This window comes from Amblyomma americanum, chromosome 1 (assembly GCF_052857255.1).
Source record: "Amblyomma americanum isolate KBUSLIRL-KWMA chromosome 1, ASM5285725v1, whole genome shotgun sequence".
NCBI lineage: Eukaryota > Metazoa > Arthropoda > Arachnida > Ixodida > Ixodidae > Amblyomma > Amblyomma americanum.
Window position 1 is genome coordinate 208,088,766 of NC_135497.1, and position 27,795 is coordinate 208,116,560.

The 27,795-nt window shown below is 45.3% G+C and overlaps 1 protein-coding gene across 1 annotated transcript in view; it reads left to right on the forward strand.

The window, feature by feature from the left end:
- Positions 1-27,795, forward strand: part of LOC144114545 (uncharacterized) — a 187,461-nt gene that overhangs the window by 134,463 nt on the left and 25,203 nt on the right. The window contains exons 8-14 of the mRNA XM_077648348.1: positions 1,063-1,336; positions 1,706-1,729; positions 3,769-3,987; positions 6,172-6,417; positions 15,031-15,440; positions 19,247-19,397; positions 20,309-20,416. Of these exons, the coding sequence (XP_077504474.1) occupies positions 1,063-1,336; positions 1,706-1,729; positions 3,769-3,987; positions 6,172-6,417; positions 15,031-15,440; positions 19,247-19,397; positions 20,309-20,416 (1,432 nt within the window). The remainder of the gene's footprint in view (positions 1-1,062; positions 1,337-1,705; positions 1,730-3,768; positions 3,988-6,171; positions 6,418-15,030; positions 15,441-19,246; positions 19,398-20,308; positions 20,417-27,795) is intronic.

A 27,795-nucleotide genomic window follows, 5' to 3' on the forward strand; every position in this document is an offset into this window, starting at 1 on the left:
AGAAAAAGACATGGCTACCGCGAGTATCCGGCAACGGTGACCTTTGCCAACGGTAACGTTATATGTGAAGCCAGATGGTAGTTGCAAAATGTTCATGCAATGTGTTCATGAGCGATTCCATTTTGAGAACTTCGATTCCTACTTGGACTCTTCACTGCCCGGATATATATTCTAGCTCAGTAGGGCAAGAAAAGTACTTATTAGCTTGCTCTTGCTTTAGTCTAATTTCTGGGAGTATGGGTTGATTTATATGCCAGTTAATGACGCGGATATTTTAATAGCAGCAGAGGGGAGGTACTGTCTGTCGTGCCAAATATTCTTGGTAGCTCAGTATCAGTGACTTCTTATTTTTGCAATGAAGAAGTGCATTGTTTACATAGAACCGAATTCACCCCCCCCCCCCCACACACACGCACACACGCGCACGCGCACTCACACTCATACGCACACACACACCTCTCTTCCGCTTACGCCTCTTGTGAGAGATAGGCATAAATCGGTCTATGATTCGTATACATCGTCTATAATGTATCGGTCTATGATTCGTAGTCGCATCCGACTTCGAGCCTTTGGCTCAAAACCTGTTCATAATAGAAACCGTTCATCGATGGACCTGTATGAATGAATCATTCGGCTATGAATCTGTTCATGGTGAATGCGCCCATGAGTCGAACTAAGGATGCCAACTTACAATCGCGCTCCCCCAATATTCAACATGGGAGCTAAACGGCACAAGAATTCCCGCTTTAGTGTCCAGGTAACAAATTCTCCTGTCTTAGTGCGCATTATCAAACAAGTATTCCACAAGTCATGCAGCTGCCTTTAATGTTCTGGCCCGCTGTTACGTATTTCGCCTAACAGCCTCTTGGCGCGATCGTGACGCGCAACATTTCGTGTTAGGCGCAAACTTACCAGTCAACCGCGCCCGCGCATTTTTCTGCGTCTCCAGCTGCAGCTTGCGGTCGTGAGCCACTGTGTCATTCTCTGTCACTGCTCGAGAACTACGGCCAGCCGCGGCGCTGCAGTCAATGAACCTGGTCTGCGTTTTTATGTCCCTTGCAGGTGCTTTCGTCGATGACTGCGCCGGCGTCCAACCATCGCTTCCAGCTGGTTGCAGACGAGCCGAGCCCCGGCCATGATGGGACGGCCGCTGCGCACCCGTGGCTTGCAGTGACACCGCGCACGGGCATCCTGTACGTGAGCAACGAGCAGCGACTGCGCGACTTCAACGCCTCCGCGACGAGCGTCCTGTTGCAGGCCTCGTGGCTGGAGGGCGAACACGGGCCTTCCAGGCCGCACCTCTACCGCGTCGAGGTGCACATCCAGGATGCGGAAGGTGCGGAAGAGGCGGCCAAAGGTTTATTGCCCGAACCTCTGAATTGCACGTTATCACAGAGCCGTACAGTGACACCCTCCAGAACGGAGATGAGTGGGAGAGGGGGAAATGTATTCCAATTTACGGTGCCATGCATGAATATGACACTGAGACGAAGATGAATGCAGTTAATTACGCGAACAGAAGACAACCTCCTAGAGACATAAAATACTAGTTCGCAATGATAGAATCACAAAGGAAGAGAGGAACAAAACTAAATATCGGAGGTGGTGACAATAAGAGAAAAAGAAAACGAGTTCGCGCATAAGTGATCGTGTGCGTATTAAAATGATGGACACAAATTCAGTATTTCTTGCCTTCTGTTTTCAGGTGGCAGTCACACAGAGCGCTGCGGTAAGTGTCAATTTATCTCAAGGCAGCAATTATTCTGTTTAAATGATTTACCTAAATAGTGACTATGAGCCGATAGGATAAACCAATAAAATTGTTTTGGGTACGATGGCGCAAGACGCTGTTGAAGCAACCGGAGCACCGGCTGAAAATTGACTATGCAGCATGCGCCGGTAAATTTTTTTTTAGGTGAATTAAATATGCTCCCCATCAGGCATCGAAGCAACAGAAAAGAGCGTTTCTCGCACGCTCGTGATTTGTTGCCAAAGAGTTTTACGGGCAACACTGATGAACAGTGAAGCCAAGAATGCAGGATGACTATCGATGATGACTGTAGGCTTTTCGTGTCTGAAGGTGCCGATTAAGCCGAAATCATAGTGTACGTTCACGCATGTCTGGAGCCACGGGGAGCTCGTTGCATGACCCAAAGGAAAGAGGTAGCAGTGTACTCGCTTTCCAACATGAGATGGACGCCAATGCGCTATTCTTTACTTGGAATGAGTGCCCCAGTGCATAAAATACTGCACTGCATTGGTAGTAGGTTGCTAAAGTAGATTTCAAACGAAGTCATTCCCTTTGTTAATGTTCGAGCGAATAGCTCTTGCATGCGTTGAACTTAGCTAAGCTTCTGTTGGTATGAAATAATATTTCTTGCGCTCGAAGAACTACGAGCGTCAAGTTTTTTTGCGAATGGACCCGAGAGGCTGGACGCATTCTTTATGTTCTAGTAGCCATATCTTATCTCGTTCAAGTGTCATATTTTAAAGAACGTCACGATTAATACAGTTTTATAATACACTCTTTTTATAAAGCTAGAGTATTGCAAAACCTTTAAATGTTTAAATATGTTACTTCTTTTATGTTGGTGAGGCTTGAAGTTTTTTTAATTCGGTTGAATTAAAACAATGAAGAAAATTATTGGCCTTTTTTTTTAATTCCCTGACATTTCGGCGAAGCACGTGCAATAAAATGCAGGGCGGCCAGCTAAACGAGGGCCGGTCACCAAACTCGCTTTGGCAGTCTCAGTCTTGCCCAACACTCAGTTCCAAATATGGGACGTAGCTCCCCACTTTGCATGCAAAACCGCCTGACTGAAAAGCCGAAAAGTGGCTCGAATTGTTGAGCAAAGCCATCAAGAAAAGAGGCGAACTTCGCGATTACTCGTAAAGTGCGCTCACTCCGTACGAAACTTTGCTTTCCGCGGTACTTTGATTTTTCTGCCATAGTCATCTCGCTTTATTGATTGCGTAATGCGTTCTCCTCCAGTCCATTTAAATACGCAGCTGGTCTGTCGCGGTAATTTTTTATTTATTTTACAATACTGGCGCTCTCAACCGAGAGCCTAGCAGAAGGGCAAGAACAATGATTTCTTGTTCGAGTACAAGTATACGTGTGAATGACACAAATAACAGAGAAACAACACAATTCATCAAAAATACAAGCGATAAGGTAATGCAAAAAATACAATAGAAAACAACGTAGAATATAATGAACAACAGCGGTGCACGTCATAGAGAAAATCAAAAACAGGACATTTTAAAGAAATGGCAGAACCTGTGCGCAGGCGCTGTGATAATTTCTTGTGCATTCTTTCAGTTGTGGGTGAAAGTCTATATAAGGTGAATGTGTACCCTTATCTTTCGCCAGGCGGGAATACGCGGTCTTTGGGCTTTTCTTTTTATGACGTTTTACGGCCAGCCCAATCTATCAAGTTTTTATTTATTTACTTTTTTTCTTTGCCCATCTAGGGGACGTTTTTCTCATTCGTTTAGGGTGTAAGTGGTGAAAAAAATGGAAATATGGAGAGGCTGGAGCCAGAAATAAGGTCCATATGTCCCGCTCTCGAGTGGCTCGAATTGACGCGACTCGAAGTGGCTCGACACAGACGCCGTTCTAAGTGCGCACTCTTGGCTCTGTTAACCCTATCGCGTCTGCCACGTGTAAAAGAAGAAACGAATGCCAAAGAAAGTACGATTTTATCCGCGAGATTTACCAGTGCTCGTTGAAACACTTCGAAGGTGACCAGCTCCCGCTACTCGCAGAAGGGCGCCTATGCGGCCAGCAGCTCAGCGAGGCCCAATGCTCGGCGTCGTGCGGTCCGGGCACGCTGGACGGCCGCTGCCGCTGGCGCCACGGCTCCGGGGGTCGCCACCTGACCACTCGCTACAGCACCTGCACTGGCGACCCGGAGAGCTGCCCCGACGGCACCTGCGACGAGCTCGAACTCAAGCACCCGACGCTCTGCCCGCAGGACTGCGCAGGTACGCCGCGTCACCATTACCGCACTGTCTCCCGCAGGAGCCGGGAAAGTCAAGCGAGCGGAAAAAAAAAAAAAACGAAAGCCTTCGTTGATGGGGTGAATTGGAGCAAGCGAGCGGGATTCTCCTAATGTGAAATGTATTAGCTATTTATGGTAATCTCCGCTTGCTTGAACAGAATAATGTTTACCCTTTAAACTTGGTGTCCGACGGAACGCTAGCCAAATAACGCTCTATAAACGAAGAACTCGGTCTTACCAGAAGGAAACTTGTGCTGTTTTGTTGACAGTCGCGTAGTGCAAGAAGGTTTGGGATATTCCGCGTAAAAATAAAATTATTTGATTGCGAATATTTATTCCGTATGGTGAACAGTTTGATAACCGCAAAGCATTCCGTCTGTGAAATTGTGATACATAAATAAAATGCATATAGGCGGAATAATTGAAAACTAGCTTTAATCTGAACGCCCTTTACAGACTATGAAGGAAGCACGTGTTGCACCAAAGGCGCACTAGAATGCTGTCACTCGCGCGCGCACTTGGGCCCCTTGGAGAGAAGGGGAGTTAGCCCATATTGAGGGGTTAGGAACCTGAGTGAATAGTTCTAACTTAGTCATCATCGTCATCGTCGTCATCGTCGTCGTCATCGTCGTCATCATCATCATCGTCATCATCGTCGTCATCATCGTCGTCATCGTCGTCATCATCATCGTCATCATCATCATCATAATCGTCATCATCATCATCATCATAGGCCTGACTACACCCAATGCAGGAAAAAGGCCTCTCCCATGTCTTTCCAATAACCCTGTCCTATGTCAGCTGCGGCCACCTTATCTCCGCAAACTCCCTAATCTTATTCGCCCACCTGACTATCTGCCGCCCCCACCATCAGGTTAGCATTAAGAAAAACATTTTATGCTTACTTTAGGCGACCGGCAGCGTTGTTGCCGCTGTATTGAATCCGCAACTTATACCAGTTTTTTTTTTAATCGTTTAGATAGTGTTCAGAGAGGAAGCTCGGCTATTCGTCGCGTTAAAATAATAGCTTTCTATTTCCCGTATGCTTTCCCGAATCTGAATGTGATAGTCTGCACGGAGATAGGCAGGCAGGGTGAGAGCTGCGTCTTTCCTGGTGCACCACTGCAGTTACGTGTGGAGACGAAAAACGAACTCCAATAGGAAACGCAACACAGTCCGTACGTAAGGGAAGCAGGAAATTCAGCGTATAATATGTTGAAGAAGGTGAACAACCGTCGTTTGCTGGGCGAGAAAAAAGTGTTAAGCTCGTTGGGTGCTTAAGTGTTCGGTCCACTGAGTTCACCGCTGGGCCGAGTAGCGGAACTCTATGGCAGCACCCTTAGTACTTCGAAACTCTAAAGTAATGGACACTGAATCTATCATAACGATCACGATCCCAAGCCTTTCTATCACAGGGGTTGCTGTACGAGCAGTGCTACCGAAACCAGAAGCAAACCTGGGAACTTAGGCTGCTGGAACGACAAAGGTCTCTTCTCGATCTTTGACGCAGAGTGTTTATTTATTTATTCATTCATATACCTACATCGCCCATAGGGCATTATTGTAGAGGATTATAAACATAGTAATATACAAAAGTCACGGACAAAAACAAAGAATACGAAACACAACAAACACAAATAATACAAAATAGTACAAATAATGTAACGAAACTCATTGAAAACATGCCTCAAGTAGAGCTGAGGAAAACATTGTAGAAGGATCATTGACAATTCTTTCAGGCAGATGATTCCATTCGTTTATCGTGAAAGGCAAAAATAAATGAGGTAAAACGTACGTGCGGCAAGCAATCTCATTTTTTTCGGGTGATCAGTTCTAGAGGAAATATAGTGTGGGGCCTTCAGGCAAACAGTTTCGTCTAATCCGGTGCCACCATTATATACAATCTGTAAAAATTTCAATCTCAGGAGTTTTCTCGTTTGGGACAGGGGTTGCCACCCTAGCTGGGTTTTAATATTTTTTACGCTGGAGGCAAAGTTATAATTGTTAGTGACGAAACGTGCAGCCCGGTTCTGAATTCGTTCTAGTTTGTTAATCAGGTTATGCGTTATGCTATCAGACGAGTACGATCGCTGACGCTTTTTTTTTTTTTTTACAAACGAAGGAGACAGACAGCTGGAGCTAAGTTTCACGTTGGCGCATTTTTCAGAGCACGTGGTGGGTGAGGCTGTGGCGGGGCCGTCCGGCAGAGGCATCGAGAAAGCCATGGGCATCTGTTCGTGCGCTTCGGCCGAAAGCTGCACGTGCACCAAGCCGCCGTCCCGGCCCGACAGCCGCGACAGCGTGCTCGCCGTCCCCACCTGGTCGCACGGGAGCGACGGTGCTGCCGGAGCCGACGGCCAGAGCGTGTTCGGCCAGCTGTCTGCGGCCACCGCCGACCTCGACCACAGGCAGGGTGAGAACCTTCGAATTCTTGACATGGCCATCAGGAGGATCTTATTGAGAGTCGTCGTCCTCTTTGCCGTCATTATCCCTTCCAATCAGCCCACTGCGAGGCAAAGGTCCCGCGGAGACCAACAATTAGCCGACAGGCTTTCCTGGGTCCTGAAGGTGCTAAGTATGAAACCTTCTTACCACAAGTTAGAAAAAAACACAAAGCGAGCGACAGGAAGAAAAAAAATTAAAGAGATGAGGAGCGCTCAGGTGTGCGAAGCGCTTTTGCTCACGCTGAGTGAAGCGGGTCGTTTGAGGAGATCCTTGAACGAGGTCGTTTATCACGTACACCACGACTACTTGTCTTCTTAGCGAAGTGAATCGGGGCGCACGAGGCAAGCAAAGAAGGAATACGCAGGGAAATGCTCGTTCGGGCCACGCGGTCGCAGCAACGCGCCGCATATGATGCACCGGGGCGCCGCGTCTCGTAACGTCGGCGTTTATGGCGCCGAGTGCCGAACTTTCGCTTCTACGCTTTAGGACTTTCCTCACCCTAAGATGAAGTATCAGGAACGTGCGTTCAGATCGGTGCCCAAAACTTGTTGCGCTTCATCATCGTCAGGCTTTTTTCTGCCCTTACTGACGCCTTCTTTCTTCCTCCGGCAACCGCGGAAAGCGAACAGAAAATGAGAATTTCCCCGACGTCTTCGCAACTTTACTCTGAGTTTTCTATCCACGAGAAAAACTTTAAATTCGGCACGCTTACAAGACAGCTGTGAAGGACAGCCTTAATATACATTACCTTAAAATATATGCATTATAACGGGAGCTAAAACCGTTTTTCAGCAGAATACATCTTTCATAGAGGGTCGTGTATTAGAAATCGTATTTTGCATTGCGTTTTAAAACCATCATAATTAAGTACTTTATGCAGTGCAACGGTAACGTATTAGGTACAAGGATGCACAGTAAGGACACTACCCGGAATTCTTTAGGGCATCTCGACCAGAACATTGTTTAAACAGAACTACTTTCTTAAAGCGGCTCTCGTGCGTGCTTTGTCCTGCGAAAGTCCGGTCACATAATCAGCTTCAAGGAAACCGGGGTCAGGGATTCACCAGTATGCTTCGCATAAAGACAAAAAAAAAGTGTGCTGTCAAAGACGACTTGATGAGCGACTGCACATTCAGACTACCCAAGCTCGCAAACTGAGCTGAAAGCTTTCTGTGAGCAACCCTTTCAGCCAACGCCAGTTCCTTTCGTCGCGCGTCAGTTTAAAGGAAACACATGCGGTGCACGAGCGATGACAGGGTCTTGGATAAGCTTAAAAAAAACAAAGTTTACTCTCGTTACGTCGGCACTCGAAGAAATGGAGATTGGGTGGACGTTTTATCAGAAAAGTGGCGCTTTTCATGCGGCGTTGGCCCCTGGCCTTCATGGATGTAAAATGATCCGCAGTTATTAAGTTTATTGTGCCGGCTGAAACAACGAAATAAAAGCCACGATAACTAATTCTACACCCATTTCTCTTTTGAAATAGGGATCTACTAGGTTATACCTGGGCATTAAAAGCAATGTTCAGAATCATTCTCTGGGAAGATGAAGGCGAATCTTTGTCTCTTTGCTTCCACTCATATTCATAACCTTTCAAATCTATCCCTCTAGTACTTTTTCAGTCTCTGCACAAACTTCATTTACCAACTATCCACCAGAATGACCAAAGTACGCCTAATGAAGAATTGCTGAAAAAAAAAACTGAGGGTGGTTTGATTTAGGTTTAAGGGGTTTAACGTTCCAAAGCGACTAAGGCTATGGGGGAGGCCGTAGTGAAGGGCTCCAGAAATTTCGCCCACCCGGTGTCCTTTAACGTGCACTGACATCGCACAGTACACGGGCCTCTAGAAATTCGCCTCCATCGAATTTCGACCGCTGCGGCTAGGATCGAATCCGCGTCTATCCGGTAAGCAGCCGAGCGCCATAACCACATAGCCACCACGGCGACAAAAACAAAAAAAAAACAAAGAAACAGAGGTTGCGGGTTAGCCTGACGCTGACGCTGGTCTGGATCGTGCAAGCAGAATAACTTTAATGAGAATTGTCCCTCTAAGAAGAAAAAAAAGAGATTACTTTAGTTTTACCTTACGTATTCCATACCCTATGCATGAGCGGCGCCCTCAGACTACCCAATTATGCTTGCAAATAATAAGGCTCTGAGCAGGCGAGGATAGATTGCTACACATCTTGCCCGATTACGGTCTTGTCCTCGCTAACTTTCAGTATTTTTGTCGCGACAGTAAAACCCGTGGAATGGGTTCCCCAGTCCTCGCGACAGCCGCTCCATCATCGATTTCCAAAGCAGCTCGCGCATAGAGCCACTGTTTCTTTGCACATAGACGTCGTTTTCGATTCTGCCTAAACTTATATGTGAACTGACAGCCATGAGGGTTTCTGCTCTCCGCTGAGTGGGTATTTTTGTCACTCTTTTGAAGTGCTCTGGTGCGGTTCCACCATTTTTGCAGCTGCCGCTTTAAAATGCGAGCAGCTGCACTCACATCACCATCCCTTCTTTTAGTTGCTGTGACTTTTAGAAGGTAACACATTTCGCGCAGCGAAAAAAAGAGAGCTTGTGTTTGCTTATTTTCTGCCCTAAGGCTTTCACGCCCCTCCACTGCGATGAACTTTTAGAAAAGTTAGTTTCAGGTTCAACCTTTCTTTTACGCTTTTCGTTTCCGACTGCCGGTGCACGAGGTGCACTAACACTGAAATCTGTCTGGTGTGGGTGGAAATAAGGCACACCAGCGTCCTTGGCAGTCGTTAAGACGTGTACGTATACTCAACGATATGCCGGGAATGAACACAATGTAAGCCAAAACTGATTTATATTTAAGGCAGCAGGAACTTAAGCTATGCAAGCAGATATATTAGCGCTTTGATGAAACGCTAAAGGAAAATGTTCGTCGAAACACGGCCAGTTCATTTTTTTTGGCAAGGAGTAGACGAGACAGCCAGCTATATTCGCAAGGCAAGAAAATTCTTTGTTTGGGCACATCAGGAGGTATGATATATAGAAGATATGCGGGAAGGAGTAGAATGCGAGAGTCATTCCATCAAAAGCTTTTTTGGGATTTGCGTCATTTAAGCGTACTAATTAGACGTGGAAGTTTCTATTGATGTTTATGCTTCATTTCTATCCATTACATTTTTAGCCGAGATGTTTCTGACCCAAGGACACCCAATAGAAGGTTAAGAAGCGAGGTGGGGTACGGTAATTACAAACACGTTTCAACAATCCTGAAAATAACTTCTCCGTTCTAATTCGGATAATTATTCTTCTGGTGGTTGTTGACTGAAGGCAAGATAGGAAATTTTTTATTGAAAAGAAAACTATGCCAGAGCCGTAGGCGAAAAAAGCTACGATAAATATAAAATGAAAATGTATTCGCTACCTAAATTGCTGTGCTGATCCTCGTTGAAATCCGGTAGCAATTCTTTACTGAGCGCGGAGCTGTTGCTAACGCCAAAACGTTCCCCCCCCAAAGCGGAGGGCATTGTTCGCGAGCGTATAGATGCATGATTGTTATTGAGTATCAAACTTAACTGCCTGTGATTACGCGTTCCGTTGAGCAGTGATTATCTGGTGAGCTCAGGACTGAAGCTATACAGCGCCAACGGTTGTTCTATTTAACTGCTCTGAACTGCTGCGTGACTTTTGTGAAACGTCTTCATCGGCGTCCTTGAAAGTCGATTATGTTTCGTTCTTCTGCGGCTACGGTTTTCTTCACTCTATATAAGTTGGCGATGCGTTAGTATTACTTTCAAAACATTTATTCCAGAAAACAAAAAGTGTTTTGCAACCCAAAACGTTCGAGAACAATTCTGAAAGGTGGTGCAAATTTCAAGCAAGGTTGCATTATTTAATCTTACCTCAGGGAGCAGACAGGCATTTTAGAATGCGATAAGTACGAGAAGAACCAACAACGAAAAAAATAACGCGCGTGCATTTATTGCACTCAGTGTTGTTTATGTTTATCCAAATTTGGCTATTATTTTGTGGAAATTACAGTGATCACAAATGGATAAAATTTCATCACATACTTTATCCCATTATCTGAATAATCCGCCACTATAGCTCAGTGGTTATGGCGCTCGGCTGCTGACCCGAAGGATGCGGGTTAGATCCCGGCAGCGGCAGTTGCATTTCGATGAACGAAATGCTAGAGGCCTGTGAGCTGTGCGATGTCAGTGCACGTTAATAAATTCCAAGGGGTCAAAATCTTCCGAAGCCATCTTCTACGGCGTCCCTCATAGCCTGAGTCGCTTTGGGATGATAAATATCATCAACCAACCCACCAGCAATTATTTGAATCTTTGAATATACTAGAAACAAACGTCTGAAAGAAAACAAAATGTTTGGCAGAATGATGCCATGTTTGTGATGATGATGGACGCACTATTATATATGATGTGGCTTTTGAATGAGCTCATCGTTAGTGTAGAAATTAATGTAACTGATAAGGTGCCGAGTAATAGTAGCGCCAAATTAGGTTTCATAGCAATTATACACGTTTTTAGACGGCATCAATTGATATCGATGGGATCAAACGTTCGTGATAGCACCAAGTTCGAACGATACCATCAAATAATCATAGATAGGATCCTTCACTGCCGTAGCCGACTGCTTTTGAGGGCGGATTTGTGTTTTATATAGAACTTTATTTAAGAAGTAAGTTCCTGAGAGACATTATGGCGCAAATAACACAACTTTCTCTTCGCTTTGTCATTCATATAATTCGTGTAAAGTTTCCAAGTTTAATCTGGCGTATTTTGAATGCTACAGCATTTGCGAGAATGCGAGAGCTCTACAGCGACGACATTTCGCTAGCATAAAATATGGGAATTGACGATTAAAATTACTAGCCTAGTTTTACGCTTGCTAAGATTCATTTTGATTAGTCGTTGGTTACACCATTTAATTATTTCACTGAGATCTCGCTGTAGAATCTCACGGCCAAAAGCACACTCATCGGAAAATAAATAGGTGTTGAACGAAGCAGAGGAAGCAAGGTAATTAATGTGAAGAAACGCTATTTGTCCGAGCACTGGACCTTATGGAGCAGCTGAGAATTCATCAACAAAGGAGGAGTCTCAGCATTTGGCGAAACCAAATTGTAGGCTGTGAACAAGAAAACACTCGATTAATTTTAACCGGTTTTGATCACTGCTTGAATATGAAGAAGAAATTTATGACAAGTCATGTCAAACGCTTTCGAAAAGCTAAACATACGTTGTCAGAGATGTGTGTGTTGTCTAGTGTATACCTTTTCAAATTTACCGTTGTGTGTGCAGCCATACTTCCACTGGACTGTGGCAGCAGCCTTTTAGTTGACAGATGTCATGCAGCCATCTTAATGTGAATGCGCGGCACAGTCGAAACGGCACGTGCACTCAATCAAGCTGTAAACAGTGAAAAGGTCTAAACTGTAGAGTTCTGTAATATGCGGCGTAAGCTGTGAGCAAGCTGCTTCTTCGGAGCAGTAGTTGAACGCAGCTATCGGTGTATTGCATGCCTTAGACGTATGATGTACGTATGTGTATCTTGAGACGAAGCCATAATGAAGGGGCACAATAAATTCAGGAGGCCAACCATAAGGAGACAATAAAACACTTCGTTAGCCGCACATCTTGAATCGAAATGAGACAAACTTCGTAGTTTTTTGTTCTGTTAGAGCAATGCCAGGATAAATGATTCGTTGTTTTTACTTTCCTGTTTCGTAATGCAAATGTATTACTAGTGCCATTGCGATAAAAGCCGGCGGCGTGTGTGTGTGTGTATCCTCGCAGATGGTACACAAAATCCCAGCGATGGCAAGGAAAAAGGGTGACGTCATCAAGCTGCCGTATGCCGCACAGAAGAAGCCGAGCTGCACTTTTATTTCAGACAATCCTATACATGTCTTTAGTCTATATATACTCCCCACTCGCCGACCTCATTGTGGCGCCAGTTTCCCGAAAACATGGGTACCAAAATTGTGACGCAACCATTTGTCGTAGTATTTCAGGTGGTGTCATACGATTTCTCGTTGCGTATAGTAACATGTGCTAGTCAAGTTGGAGGCTAGCTTGCGACAGGGATTCGAACCGATGACCTATGCACCTTCAGTTATAAGCCTTTCCAGACTTTTTACCTTTTCCCTTATGCGTGGTTGAGATGTCCACCGAGATGTGAGGCAGTTGGTGCACCATTTCTTTTCATCAAAAAGCAATTTTCATATCATAATTTTGATGTAACTGCTTGTTGTACAGCTTTCTGGGTAGTGTCATACGAGCGCGCGTGTATGTGTGTGGGTGTTGCGTGTATGGGTCGGCATCAAGGTGCAGTAAGGCTTTCGGATTCCCACACGTAAGGAGTCTTAATCGTCACTACTGAATTTTTTTCTTCTGCTTGCTTGTAAGCGCTGACATTCGCTCAGAAAAATATGAAGTAAAAGCTGTCCGTTCCTTCTCCTCAGTATACTGCGTCTGTTGGCACACTTAATGCATTCAAGACATACACGCGCCAACTAGCCCGGTAGTGGTTTTTCTAAGTAAACCAAGGCCAGTGCCAGGTGTCGCGTACAGAGAACTTCAAGAAGAGACGTCCAGCAAATGATGCATTACGACTTTAACGTTACACATCACGGTTACTGCAGATTTGAGCATAGTTATAATTACGGCGAGGTTACGGTGTAATAAAAACGAAGCACAGCTACTGTACTCAGAAAGCATCCGATCATGCGTGCACAATAGACCTTGACCTCGAGTGCACTAGAGAACTGGATAATGTTTGCATGACGCTGGTATACAAAAATGTAATGTCAAATACTCGGAAACAAAATAAAGGAATTAGGTTATAGTCAGCTCCATACAGGACATTTAGAGAGGTAATTGCTGACAGGTTTGCTCACCCTAAGGAACAGGCTAGCTTTAAGACAGAGTACTTAACGTTAGATCGCAGTCATTCCGTCAATTTTCAGAGAAATACGCGGATCTCATGTCCGTGTATATGATATATGAGCTTTTAGATTGCGTTAAAACATTTCATTCAGTCGAAACATTCGCAGTCGCGAAGGGATTGCGCAACCAATGTGTCGAAGAACCAGACGCCAATATCCTAACAAAAGATATACAGGGACCGCACAACGACCACGGCCCTTGATGAGACGATTTTGTTCATATCGATCATATGGGGCATCAGGAAGGGAGATACAAACTCTTTATTGTTATTCCCTTATTATCCACAAACAGCAGCAAATCCTCGGACTGGAAATAATTAGGGATACCCTGCAGTCGGCCGGAAACACCACAGGATCCACCGATTTGCTGATATCACCCTACTAAGTAACTCAGAGAATGAATTGGAGAATGCTTGAAAGCCTGAACAGCCTAAGTACTTGACCTCAATGATTCCTACTCTAGTCGCGCTTTACTACATTACACCATATTAGTACTAGGATGGAACGTTGCACCCGAATAACTAAAAAGCCTCTAAAAGTTGCTTCTTTTTCTGGTTATTCATCGCTCCCAATAACTGTGGCTTAGTCCATCGCAGTGCACGGCTTATTGAGCACGACCCGCAGCGACGGCTAAGTGTCTGTGGTGTTCTGCTATACTGCGCACGAAAACGCGGGTCCAATTCTGGTCCCCGCGGCCACGTTTCGGTGGAGGCGAGATGCGAAATTCCTCGTGCACTCAGATTTCGCTGCACACCAAGGACACCTAGCTGTTTGCAATTAATCCACAGCCGTCCGCTATGGGCGTGCCTCACACAGTCTGACGGCTTAGGTTCGTAAAAATATATTAGCTATCATGCTGTATATGAGGTACTTATTCAGTGGACAATACCGGAGGTTAGAGGCTTTTGCTAAGCTTCGTGCTAGCTTGGACAAGAACGAACACAATGTGACGACAGCCATTGCGCGCTCGAGTGCATGATGAGAAAGTATGCATACTATGCGCAGCAGATAACGTGTCAAATATCGTGTTATGTCTGATTCCTTTAAAATTATGGTCAGTCCTGAAGTCGTTCTCGAAGTTTTATCAGTTAAAAGAAAGGAACTGCTTTCAGACACAACCCCATTTGCTGCTTTTGTATTTCCCCAACATTTCATTATGCTTAGAACAGCACAAAACGACTCGTGACCAGCTAACGTTTGGAACCCGGCACGCTAAAAAACAAAATTATCTGCATGTCTCTGAGAACTGCAGAGTTTTAGCTTAGTAGCATGTCAGTGCAGTGCTTCGAATGTCACCGTATCCTCTCGCAGAAAACACTGCTGTCGCAGACTGTTGTTGAGGGGCAGAGTCTACTCGCTGTTCAATCATTACCAGGAATTCGGGACAAGCGCCTCTAGTTCCCTTGGCTGCCACCACGTGGTTCACGGCTTTGAACATTCAAAAATAGTGCTAGCACGTTGACATCGTTCATGACGTAAGAAAGAAATAGAATGACCGAGTGGCTACAGAAGGGATGGTGATAGGTCGCTAGGCTTAGCGGCACTAGTCTGGTGGTGTCCCGAGTTTCTGGTGGTGCTTGCCCGCAACGCTGGCGTAATCAGCCAGACCGTGGCCCTTTTAACTGGATTTGGAACTCTTGCAGAGCCTGGCGGGGAATCCGTGGCTCCGGCTGCCGCAGCATTGTGCGGGCCGGGCTGCGTGGCGTCTCTCTGTCTAGCCGGCCTGCTGGTGTCGGTTCTGGCGCTGGCGGCGCTGGCGACGCTCGTACGGCGGCGCCGCGCGGCCGCCAAGCACAAGTACCTGGGCTCCAGGGCCTCCCTGTCTGTGCCTTCAGACTACGTGGATGGCCGCAGTGCCGCCTCGGCTGCCGCCGCTGACGCCGGCGCCCAAGCGTCGACGCCTTACCCTCAGTCCGCAACTGGATCACCATTTTTGGCCAAGCTGCAGACAAGCTACAGGCGTACGCGATCCCCGGCCGAAGGCCCCAGCTTGCTGTGGGAAGAGCGGTTGCCCGGAGGACAAAATGCGTGCTTACCAGCCTCCTCTACAGAGGTGCGAAAACGTGGATTAACCAGAGGAAACTTAGCATCCCATTGAAAAATGCCGATTCCCTTATCTGTGGGGCAGCTTATCAAGGGCGAACTGGCAAAGGCGTTGTATCCAGAAAACAGCGTTCCATAAATTGGGTGGCACTCGTGCCCTGGCCAAACATAGTGGTTTACGACAAGACAACACTGGCGCCGACTGTTGAACTTAGAACCCATACTCCTTCTCAATAAACAGTTCAGTGCTGAGGGAACTAGATGTGAGGCAAGCTGATCACTGGCAGAAATCACAAGGATGTTCGTACGTGATGACCGTTTTCTGACTAAAAGACGCCTTGACTGTCGCACCTTTCGCTTCCATGAGCCTATACGGTGACCAGTCAGAAACTGTGCTGACGCGCGAGCACATTGAGTGTATGCTTTTGATTGATCCCAATGGACCAATCCTACTACTACCTCCCACAGTGTTGTAAACTTTTACGGAATGGTCAGCGGCAGCGAATCTCTAGCTTCCACAACGCTCAGCAGTTTTAGTTGCCAACGGCGGGACCTTCTGTCCATTATAGCTACTATGCCCGTTCCTCGCCTTTCGTACCAGCGCCGCGCCCTCCTTGAATTTGTAAGATGCGCAGCTGCAGTGAGGCACCATTCAGTCTTTCGGCTCCTGAGTCCAAGGTGTCGCGCTCGACTGCTGGCCTCAGTGACAGCGTTCTATTAAAGTCCAAAGGAGACGGAATTCTAGTGAAGACCATGTACACAAGACCCGTGTGCTGTGCCATGTCAGTGCACATCAGGTAACCCCAAGTGTACGAAATTCACCAGAAGCCCTCCATAACAGCTGCGCCCATAGTCGAAGTGCAGCTTTGGAAGGTTAAACCCAATATATATACCAGCCACGCATTTGTAAGATCACAACAGTCAAGCCCTCAAGGTATGTATTAGTGAACACTGCAGCATTGTAAAAGCAACAAATGGCGTCAGCGAATTCGGTGGCTAAATTTACAAAGCTAACTAACTGGCTGTACGTTTTTACCAGACAAGGGTAGGGAAATCATGGGCTGGTAATGGCATTCATACGGAGGAAGCAAACAGTCGCCGAAACCAAGGCTTCCTTCATATGGGTGTACGTTTATATTTTTTTGGAAATGCACTCATGAAAGAATATCGTGTTAATAATGAGGACAGAGAGAGGAAAAAAACAACACTGCGCAGTTGTCGTTTTATTATTTTCCCCATGTTGCTGACGTGCGGCTGCGTACGTCCGAGCACCTCAAACGTGTGTGCACGTAGGTGGCAGATCTGAGCGGTTTACTCGTGACGGCAGTTCATCACACACTCGCACTCCTAACCTGGCCAACACTGTGATGTGCACGATGGCCAGTGCGCCTGCATATCGCAGACTCCTCTACCTGGCCAACACTCTTGGGAATTCGAAACACGTTTTTTTTTATGCCAGCTGACTTTTGCAACGCGATCAGATTCTAACGGTTGAGTAAAGCGCCGTTTTTTCTGTAACTGCTCACAATTGACTGCTGGTGAAACCACGCCTGGTGGACAGGTTTCTCACCGATATCTACTGAACTCCTCTTTAAAGTGACATTTCTCATGAGGCAGTGCGTACACTGCAGGCGGCTGCCGCATAGGCGTTGAAACATCAGTGTTGTTTTTCTAATCGGCCTGTCGAAAGAAGTTAGATAGCTTCATTACACCTTCCTCTTGGTTTCTAAAATTAACTTTTTATTTTCATGGCTAAGTAACGCAGCCACTGGGAGCTAAAGTTCCGCGTGCATATTCCAGTGCTGCCTATATTCCGGCAACAATAGCAGACAAATAGCGTTTAGGGGCTCTTCACTCGCACGGAAAACTTGAAGAGCTTCCTCTCGGCAAAAATAGATCAGCAGCTCTGCGGCTTGAGCAAGGATCGTTGTGCATACCTGAGGCAACGAGAGCTTTCGACACACGTCTCCGCGACCTTTCGTGCGCATCTGCAGCGCGCCAGCAGGCGCGGGGCGGCTACGGTAAGGAAGGATGAAATCAGGAAGGGCCTGCTGGCCCAGGGTACGTTGAACGGCCGGGTTCGCCCATTTGTACTGCTGGGCGTTAATTAAAATGCGACGCTACCATAGAAGAAGGCTGCATTTTGATTTTCACCATATGAGTTTCCTAAACGGCTGAGCAACTAACCATTCAGCCACCCTATTCAAACGTGACATGGATGGGGAAGCCATTGCTGTGAGAAGGCGTATAACGTTGCGTAAAAGTACTACGGGTGAACTTTGTGTATAAGAGAGTACAAACGCAGGTGCGATCACGCAATACAATCAGTTTACTTTTCAGACACCTACGTGTGAGCTGAAACCTAACCTATCGTCCCTGCGCCTGCTATCGCGTGTGTCCGATGATTTCCAAGGCATGTTGTACTAGCCCTAGCCATATAGCCTGAACACGGCTTTGGAGGTGGCCGCATGCGTTTTCACGGCTCACAGTTGATTAAAAAAAGAGAAATAACATTAATTCACAGATTTACCTCAATGTGTCTTAGCTGGTTTACGTGAGTATACCTTAGCTGATGTTCTCTTGGTTTATTGTTGCCTAGTGACATTGTTATGAGTCCGACTCATAGGAAACGCTGGTTGCGCATCTGTTTTCCGAATCAGTCGTAAAAACAGCAAGGTTTATCCTAGGAGACGCCGGAAAGCTTTCCAGTGCGTGAGTGTCGCCTTAGTACAGCTCTCTCTCTCTCTCTCTCTCTCTCAAGTGGAAGATCTTTCAGTGAGTGTGTCTATGACCTTCCCAGATGCAAGTTATCATAACAGTTACCAAGAGAGAGAGAGAGAATGGCAGGCCAGTTGCCCTGGGAGATTATTCACTGCTTGAAGCATGCACTGATTGAAGCATACGAACTGTTAATGAGCCTGTTGTGACGAATGCTTTTACTTCCTAAACTTTTGTCGACTCAACATATCCAGGGTTAGCGCAGACATACCCAACAATTCTGGAAAAAAAAATTTTTGAACGGGAAATAATTTATGAAGGCAATTTTTTTATACCTTGTAAGATTTCACTACAATAATCAATATATCCGCAGATCTTCCTTCGACAGGGTCGGAAATAACGTTTTTTCTATTGTCAAAAGCGTTTCCCATTGGTTTTCTATGGCAGCCTTAACTGCTCTATGCGAGCGATGGAAACGTTTAAAAGAACGATTTTGCTGCACTTCCGAAGAATTAACCATTATCTTCAATATTTCCATAACAGTACCTTACAAGTCTCTAATATTAAAATGTTTTGCCTAAGTATGTTAGACATGTTTTCTTATCCCTCAATATTTTAGTGTCGATTCAAGTAATGCAGAAAAAAAGGAGTAGCCTCTCGACCCCCGTCCCCTCACCTGCTACCTATTTCTATTTGTTCCAACATTTTTTAGGTATAAATGAAAACAGGAGCCTCATAAGTTCGCTGGTAATGCGTTCTGGCAGCAGAAGCCAAATGAATGGGCAAAAGGGCTCAAAGGGGACGCGCTCAGTATGTCTTGCAACACGCATAAGGTGGTACGAGCTCAAGTCAAAAAGCAATGCGAGTCGGGCGCTGCTGCTAAGTTCTGTATATAGCTGCCCAGCAGCGTGCCCGCCTGCCTGGTGCCGTGGAGCACAACGTATTCATTTTCGAACAAACGCAAGTCAGGAGAAGGCAGCCGCCACAACGTTGCAAGTCATACTGAGCGCGACTTACTTTGGAATGTGGCGTGTTCTAAGCTATGATGATTATCTTTCGTCGCAAAATGGCTGATGGCCGAAACGGCCGCCATCGCAGGTTGTGCACGACCAGTGGGAGTTTCCCCGAGAGAACCTCGCTCTCGAGCAGTGCCTGGGAGAAGGAGAATTCGGCCGCGTTGTCCGCGCCACAGCACGTGACATCGCCGGGGTTCGAGGCTTAACTACGGTGGCGGTCAAGATGCTCAAAGGTGCGACTCACGAACAGAAATCAAATTAAGCACACCTCTGTTATCGCGCTTTCATTTAGAAGTGCTTAGCGTGCTCCATGCTGGGGAACTTGTCGGCGCCTTCGGGAAGGACAACAGTAACTGAATCAACGTCGAACAGTCTCACGCGAAAGTTGTTGCTGAGGTTGCGTTGTATTTGCCACTACACAGTGATTGAACCACCTTTAATACTCACACGTCCATGTTGTCAGATCACTTTAAAAAATGCACGCGATGGCATACGACCTGACGCAGGTACTACGAATCCACTAGTTTGTCGCTGAAGCTGTGATCACTTCGAATGTTGCAATAATTATTCTTCTGTGAATTTTCGAGACGTGCAATGGCTTGGCCTGTATAAATAAAGGTAACAGTTCACCTTATGTATGCTTTAGCACCTTTGTTTTTAAATTTCAACACAAGCGCGGAACGCGGAAAAGTCGCCAATGGTAGACATAAGCGATGAATATATCAGGTAATACATATCAGTAAATATAAATTTATTTCCTCTTCGGTATAATGTAACAGAAGGTAAGGTAATAAATCTTCACATAGGTCACAGCAGTCAGCAGAAATATCGCTGTAGAAGTGCGCCGTATTACAGCGATAATAAAAATAAAGGTAAATACCAAATAAAAAGTTAGCATTTATTGAACAGCTACGCTAGCAACTGATATTTTAAAAATAAAACGCGGACGTTGTTCTGAGGGTAACTGAAGCATTATGGCTTCATTATCGTGTCGTAAATATTTCGTCTTGTCTGGTGATGTTACCCTTAACGTTGCACGAAAAATGGCAATGAGTTCTTAGCTTGACTTTCTCTTCAAGGGGAAAAATAACCTTTTAAGATAAAGAAGACTTCATTCCCGCTTTATTCCTACTGCTATTTTTAGGTAACTGGACACCAGCTGAGGAACAAGATTTACTCTCAGAATTCTGCATGCTCAAGGAAGTGAATCATCCAAACGTCATACGTCTACTTGGAGGCTGCACTACGAAAGGTAAGGCTGAAAAGTTTTTACGCAATTCGCGCCTTCTTTCACTGTTTCATTTTTCTCGTTCCACTGCCGGTCATTCTAAGTTATACAGCTCCTGTTCAAGACGAGTAATATAAGTCTGGTCATAGAAAGCGTACAATGTGCAAAGATCCTTCCCTTAAAGTACCTATGCGGCACGCTGTACCGGGCGCAAGATTGACCCAAAGGTGGTGGCATCTTCAAAAGTGCAGGCTCACATTCAGAACTGCGCAGCGGCAGCTCACCTCTAACTCTGCGGTATATTCCTGCTAAAAAGTCAGCGCACTGGCTCCAGTGAATGGGGGCTATACCCCTCGACAGTGTTCCAGTTTTGCTGGAAAAAGCGCTGTATCCTCACACGCTATGTAAAAGAAGCGTAATTGCCGCGAAACAACGGTGCGCCCCAAAACCACATAATCTATGCTGCATCGCATTACCGTTAGCGCTGTCGGGGGAACTTGTGGAGCATGCAGTTCTCACGTGCTCGCTAGACAGCTTGAAGTGCCTCGAAGCCTCCACCTCGCTTTGTAGCTCCCACTACATTGCAATAAGTACTGAGGTGGAGCACATTTTTTCGTTTGCTCAGTGTTTTTACAAGTTAATGATTTGCACCGTGCTCGTGGGATGAATATTTTTGTTGTATACTAATACATAATCGGAAACGTCCCCGCCCCCCCTTTATTCATTTTCAAGCCACTACCCGTGTCCGAGGAAGTGCTATACTTGTACGCCTATGGCCCTGTGTTTTGCTAGTTTTGTGTTTGATTTTTTATTGCTTCGAATCTGTTCTTAAATATGCTGCTCTGATGGCACGGTGAATGATGGCGCATGAAAGCGGTTAGCCTCGTTCACTGAGTTCTCAGAACTGAAAGATTTTCTTTTACATTTCTAACTATTTGGTATTATCTGGCTTCTGAAACTTATTTTGGTGTCATTTGCAGCGCAGATGATTGAATTAGAGCCTTCTTTACTGATGCAATGCTTCAAAACATTGTCTTTTGTCTGCGTATTCATGCATAAAACAACTGCTATAACTGACTTAACGCCTTCTCTCGAGAGTGGATTGGATTAGATTAGATTAGGATTGGATTAGACATGCAAGGAAATCCAGTTCTATGATGTCCCCTGCTCGCACATTGTCCCGTTGCAAATGCAGCCCGTGGTTATGCCCGACTTTTCAGCTGTTTGAAAACAACGAGTGATGTGGGAGGGAGCACTCTGCCACCGGAAACATGGTTGAATTGATGAAGGGGCATAGCTACCTTCATAGCCGAAGGAGTAGTGAATGCCCAGATGGTATTGCGATTCACTCAAACACAATTTGTTTGTTCCGCCAGCGTAGCGGCCGCAGTTTTCAAGTTCAACTCAAAAAGGTGAAAAACATCTCAGACACACATTTAAAAAGAAGGCCACATAGCGTCAAGGCAATTCGCAAGCAGTTTGATCGCATACTCGTCCACACACTTGTCAAGAGCGCTGGAGCGGAGCTTTGCTTTGTGAATTTATGACAATGACTGCAATCTGGCGCTTCTGATACAGCTTTAAAAGCCATAACAAGTTAGACACGATTTACGACAAAGCGCATGCATGACAAAGCATCGTTTTTGAGCCTTAGGCCATTCATAAATGACAAAAGTGTACCCTCCGGTGCGCCTTTCGAGAGCTCTAGATACGTGTGTGGACGGACTGCCGTATGCGTTATGAGATAAAATGTGAGCAGTTCAAATGCATTCTTTTAGCAGCAATCTCAGGACGTGAATTTCGCGGAATAACGAACTAATGGAGTTACGGAGTCACTGCACAGCTGCATCGAAATGCACGGCCAGTAATGACCTGGTCATGATGAAAAAAATAGCGCAAAAGCAACACGAAGGACTGAAAGAATGACTCAGACAAGCGCTAACTCTCAACTGGGGTTTATTGCTAAAACACGCAATTTATACCACTCACTTTGAAAAAAAAACATAGAACAAGCAGCCTCCCCTTTTAAGGCCTAGTCAAAGGGAGAAAATAATTGTAAGATAAAGTTTTCTTTTTACTAATTTCTTTCTTCCGTAGCGATGAGTGGCAGGTGCTGCTTGCAATTATTTTCTCCCTTTGAGTTGGGCTTCTGTAGAGAGGCTGATTGTTTTATGTTTCTTCAAAGTGACTGGAATAAATTGCGTGTTTCAGGAATTATCCCCAGGTGAGAGTTAGCGCTTGTATGAGTCGTTCGTTCAGCCTTTCGTTCTGTTTTTGCGCTGTTTTCTCATCATGAGCGGATACTGATTCGCTCGACTTTCTGCAACGGCCTGGTCGTCTGCTTTTAGCCCGGCATCTAGCGCTTCCGTCAGCGTGTTGAAATCCCCTGCGGTCAGTAAGTAGAACTGCGGCACAGGGACGAAGAATGTGAAGATCCCTGGGGCATCGCGTGCTCGACGTAAACAGTAACTGGTTCCATTACAGCGTAAGTTGAGGCCGTGAGGCCCGACTCACACTTCTTTCGTCAGAAAAGACCGACGATTAACCACCGTCACCAGGGCTGCATACCGTACACATGCACCCACACAATGCTGGCTGGAAGGCGAAACGAGAAGTGATCAATAACTCTAAGCACAGTTCCTCGCCTTGCGGAAATTCGCGACTCTCCTCGACTCCGCGGCCACTACAAGTGCAACCAGTACACACACTGAGTACTGATACTGCGGTGAAAGCATTAGCTCTTATTTGTACATTTCACTGCAGGAGAATTTATTCTCATTGTTTGTTGTCGTCGTTTATCTGTGGATTTAATTGCTTTGAGCTTTTATCTTTTAGCTTTGTTAAACTGTGCCTGCTGGCTAAAGTATAGAATACCTAAAGGCGTGTACTACTGGGGACAAAAGTTTCCGGGACGGGAGTTCTAGGAAAAAACGTTTATTGCAGCCACACCTCGCTACACACCCACCTGATATTGTGAAGAAAGAAAGGAGCATTTAGGCCTTTAATGCCTTCATACAATAAAAGGCGACTGGGTAGCGACAGGTGGAGCTACAATAAATGTTTTTCCTAGAACTCGCGTCTCGAAAACTTTTGTTCCCAATAGTACAATCAGCTGGGTAGTGCGCACATCCTCTTTCATTTATTGGTGTTAGTAATTAGTGCATTAACTGGAAGTGCGGGCGGTAAATGCGGGTTCTCCTAAATGAGCACTGACTGAGCTCATCTTTCTTGTTGCTGACTTGGACAGCACTTGCTACTATATTGAATAGTCTTGGCATTTTCTGTCACATTTGTCTCCAATGAGTTTTATATTTGCGTTTTGACCTTTCTTTAACTTTCGCAGGTGTACGAAGCTGCGTGTGTAGTGGCGAAAAGCAGCGCCCAGGATGAGGGGAAAATGGTTGCGTTAAAGCTCTCCACGTATGATAGCTTGAAAAAAAAAACAATGAGCAGGGGACCCTGGGAGCGCCTACGGAGAGAAAATGTAGGCAAAAAAAATCGAGCGAGATGCGTATATTTACGAGGATTACTTCGGATTACTTCGGATGACTGAAAGAGTATTTTTCTCGTTTAAATGATATTTGCCGTTCGGCTTGCTACCGCACGCAGTCATTAAGCTGCCTGATTACCGGCGCCTAGTTACGTTTGCGTGGGATTCGCTGCTCGACCGAGAGCAGTGAAATGTGAAGCAAACCGCCCTTCCCACTGCATGGTGTTTTCTCGCTTGCTTCTCGCATGAGTTGTTAGGAGTGGCGCTTGCGCAGCACTTTGTTTTATCACAGAGGGTACTGAGAAACTGGTGTCCGAAGCTGGTGGCACCAGAGCTTTGGAGATCCCCTATTTCGGACTGCGCTAGTGGATTCCTAAGTTAGATCCCGCCGCTCCCACTCTCTGTCATTACGATCCTTTTAAAATATGCGATGCTCAGTTTGCACGGACGAGAGTGGGTTGTTTCGCCAAATCTAGGACACAAAAAGAGCGAAACTGTTTACAATGTAAGCAGTGATGTCGTGTCGCAGCTAGCTCGCTCAAGAAATGAAGATTGTGCGGCTACAGCTTGGCAAATGCGAGCGCGTTTCGCCCACGAAGTGCAGTGAAAAAAAGTCGTTAAACTTGATTACGGACGATGAATGAAAAGAGTGAACGAGGAGAAATCAATAGGCGGGACGCTGAGTAGCCACTCAGCATACCAGCGGCTCGTAAATGATAGCACGATATCGTAGTCATGCCCACGTTGCGACATATTATAGTTACACATTCTTTCGCGTGACCACAACTTGGGGTTGTTTCTTTTCTCTGCGCTAGCTTTTTTCCTCGTAAGATGTCTCTGTTCGGTCTCTCTGCGTGAGCTGATATCAAAGGAACGCTGACGATGCGAATATAGATGCGAATAGACAGTGCGGGAACTGATCTCTCTAGTCCAGTTCACTGCGTTTTATGCGGCTTTAGGTGCTATATTTTTTTCTTTTTTTATGAGCTACGTGCCTTCAACGAATCCGTTTGTACAACCGGGGCCCTATAGTGGCGCAATCAGTGGCGTTTTTTTTAGGAAACATTCATGAGCGAGTTTTACACGGTTCTTACTGCGATAAAAGACGTGTGTCTGATTCGACCAGGTCATTCTGGCTTACCCATAGGTACCGACCGCTGATTCGCCCTCATACTGAAGTAAACGTGACAAAATTACGTGCAATCTATTATACCACACGAACATGCATCTAACGTGGGCTCCATTTGGGTCACCAGAGATTTGTGGCGCAGTCCAACGGTGCGATTATGCATTAGATAGCTTATTTTGCTGCTTGAAGTCATACGGCAAGTTCACCTTAGGGCCCATTACATTCGAGTAAAATGACTTAAAATTGCATGGTTCCACTTCATTGCTCCGGCTGGTTTCTTTATTTCCAGAGTTGTTTTGGTCACGACCATTGGAATAAATAGGCGTAATCTGCTCAGAAATGTAGTAGGGCCTGACTAATGAGCTCTGATAAGGTTTAAGTTACGCGGACAGTTTCTTACGCTCCTGAACTTTTTAAGAATTAATCTTTTTCTGGGTGCATTAGCAAGTAGACTATGCAAAAGTGACAGGGTTTCATTATGAGCGACAGGGCCTGTTGGGCTATGCCGAACTTAGTCTTCGCCTCTGACTATAGGTTGCCTTTCCAATAACGTGCAAGGATAGCGCGTTTCTATGAAATGAAGAGGGTCGGGGAGGTTTGTAGATGAAAATAATTTTGTGTGCTTTACACGACAGACCATCAGGTGGCAGTACGTTGGGCTGGCCTGTGGCCGACATGTAATATTTTGCTGGCACTCGCCTTTACGTGACATCATTCGACAGTGCTATAACTGCGAGTCGAACGTCTATGCAGGATGCAGACACGAAAATACAAGGACACCCCCTCAAATATCAAGAGCGTCATGCAGCGAACATTCTGACTATAGCCAAGCAAAATCAGGCAATCTGCCTGTCGTAATAGGAGACTTATTTTGAGCCTCGGGAGCTAGCAAGGAGCTAGCCCAGACGTTGGTGTTCTTAATCGAAACATCTACGATGGCATTCACGTGATGAACTCCAGACAAAAAGGGAGAACTCTTATCGTCTCCTTATGTGCAATATATGGCGACCTGCAGAGACTGACGGGTGGTAAAGTCTGAATATGCGCGCTATGGTGGGTTAGTATTTTCAAACGAACAACAAATGGTCGAAGTTTTAAGAAAACACACACACTCACCACGGCCGTACCCTAATCACGAAAGCTGAGGTCGTCAGTCTGTGAACTTTCCTTACGCGGGCAGGTTTAACTTAATTCACAGATTCTAAGCTTTTCCATCCAACCATTCGGCTTCGATGCTCTCAGCTTTTCTTTTTCGATGTTTGCTAGGCGGGTGCATGGCATGAGAAAATGAAAGGTGGATTTTTTTATGTTGGGTTTGTTCTGTATGGTTTGTTTTAATATTTTGCGTTACATATTTGTTTACTGGTACGTTAAAGCAGTGACAGCTGAGTAGGCAGATTGTGTTCGCTCTGCTGCAATTCAACAAACATTTTAGCATCAGAATCACTTTTTAATTATATGTATAGTATATTAATTTTACATGTCCCTCACAAAAATGCACATTGAGCTTCATTTGACTACTTCTGGAGTTCTTGTAGAGTATTTATTGAGCTTGTACGTTAAGGCGTTCGAACGTTCTGTACTGATCTGAGTTAACAGGCAGCCAATTTCTTGCAAGTCAACCGAGTCTCGTTTAAATTTGAATAAACAAGAAACCAATTAATTGCCTACGAATCAATTGACTTTCAAATTATTCAATTAGCAATTATTTTTTTGAAACTAAATTTTTCATGGAACGTTCAATAAAAGACTGATTAGTACTGTTTTAAGCAGAACGTTTCCGCAATATTTATGAAACATTCATTTGAAGCTTTGAAACATTAGTGAAAAAGAAAAAAAATGTTCCAGGCATGTAGAAGTATACGTCAAACATCGATTGAAATTACTGAATTAAATTTATTTCCCGTTGTTCGTGCACTAAGGACTCACTTCAACTAACATAACATTGCAGTTAAACCTCTTGCTTCATGCCACCCACAGAGTGTGTGAATGGCGCTGAAATTCTTTTCTTAATCTGCTCTTATCAACACTTCAACGATAATACAAGATAGAACAGTCTTCATAGCGAGTATACAAGCCTGGGCACGTTGGTTTGATGGAGGTGACTGCATGGGTGTAGCACGTTTATCCTGTGTTTAATGTCGTCTCCACAAGCTTGTTACTTGCGTCTTCTAGAGTACTGTAAAATTTCGAGAATCGTGCTATAAAATGTGTTTCAGCGAAAGTTCAGCATGCGTTTTTGGTTTCGTGGAAGCTTAAAAGCGTATATTTGAAGTGTGTCCGTGATGTATCAGAATGGGTAGAGAGTATGGTGGACTAGATATTTTATTCTTTTTTACCAAAAGAAATGATTATATAACGTTCTTCAAACGTTTTCGTAGCAGGGTCTATGTTGGTACCATTAAGCATAGTTAGTGAAAGGCCTGTACACACACCATTTCCACTCGACAGAACGTATCGAGCGAACACAATTGGGTGCTAATAACCTGATTGCGATTATGTATCTTCGAGGTAGTAATAACGGCAGTAGGGCAATTCTATACTTGTGTCGAGCTTAACCCCTTGCAAGACGTTATAAGAAATTCTGTAGAAATTGTTTCCGTAAATTATGAAAGGCACAGGATTGCTTTCAGCAAAATTCTCTGCACGTAAATCAGCGGTGCTAAAATATATGGGCCAAATATGTCCCATGCGGGCCATGAAAACTGAAACTGTGGGACAAAAATGACCCCGGGCGCAGTTCGGAGGAACACGAAAAAATATTTAGTGTAAAAGAAGTGCTCT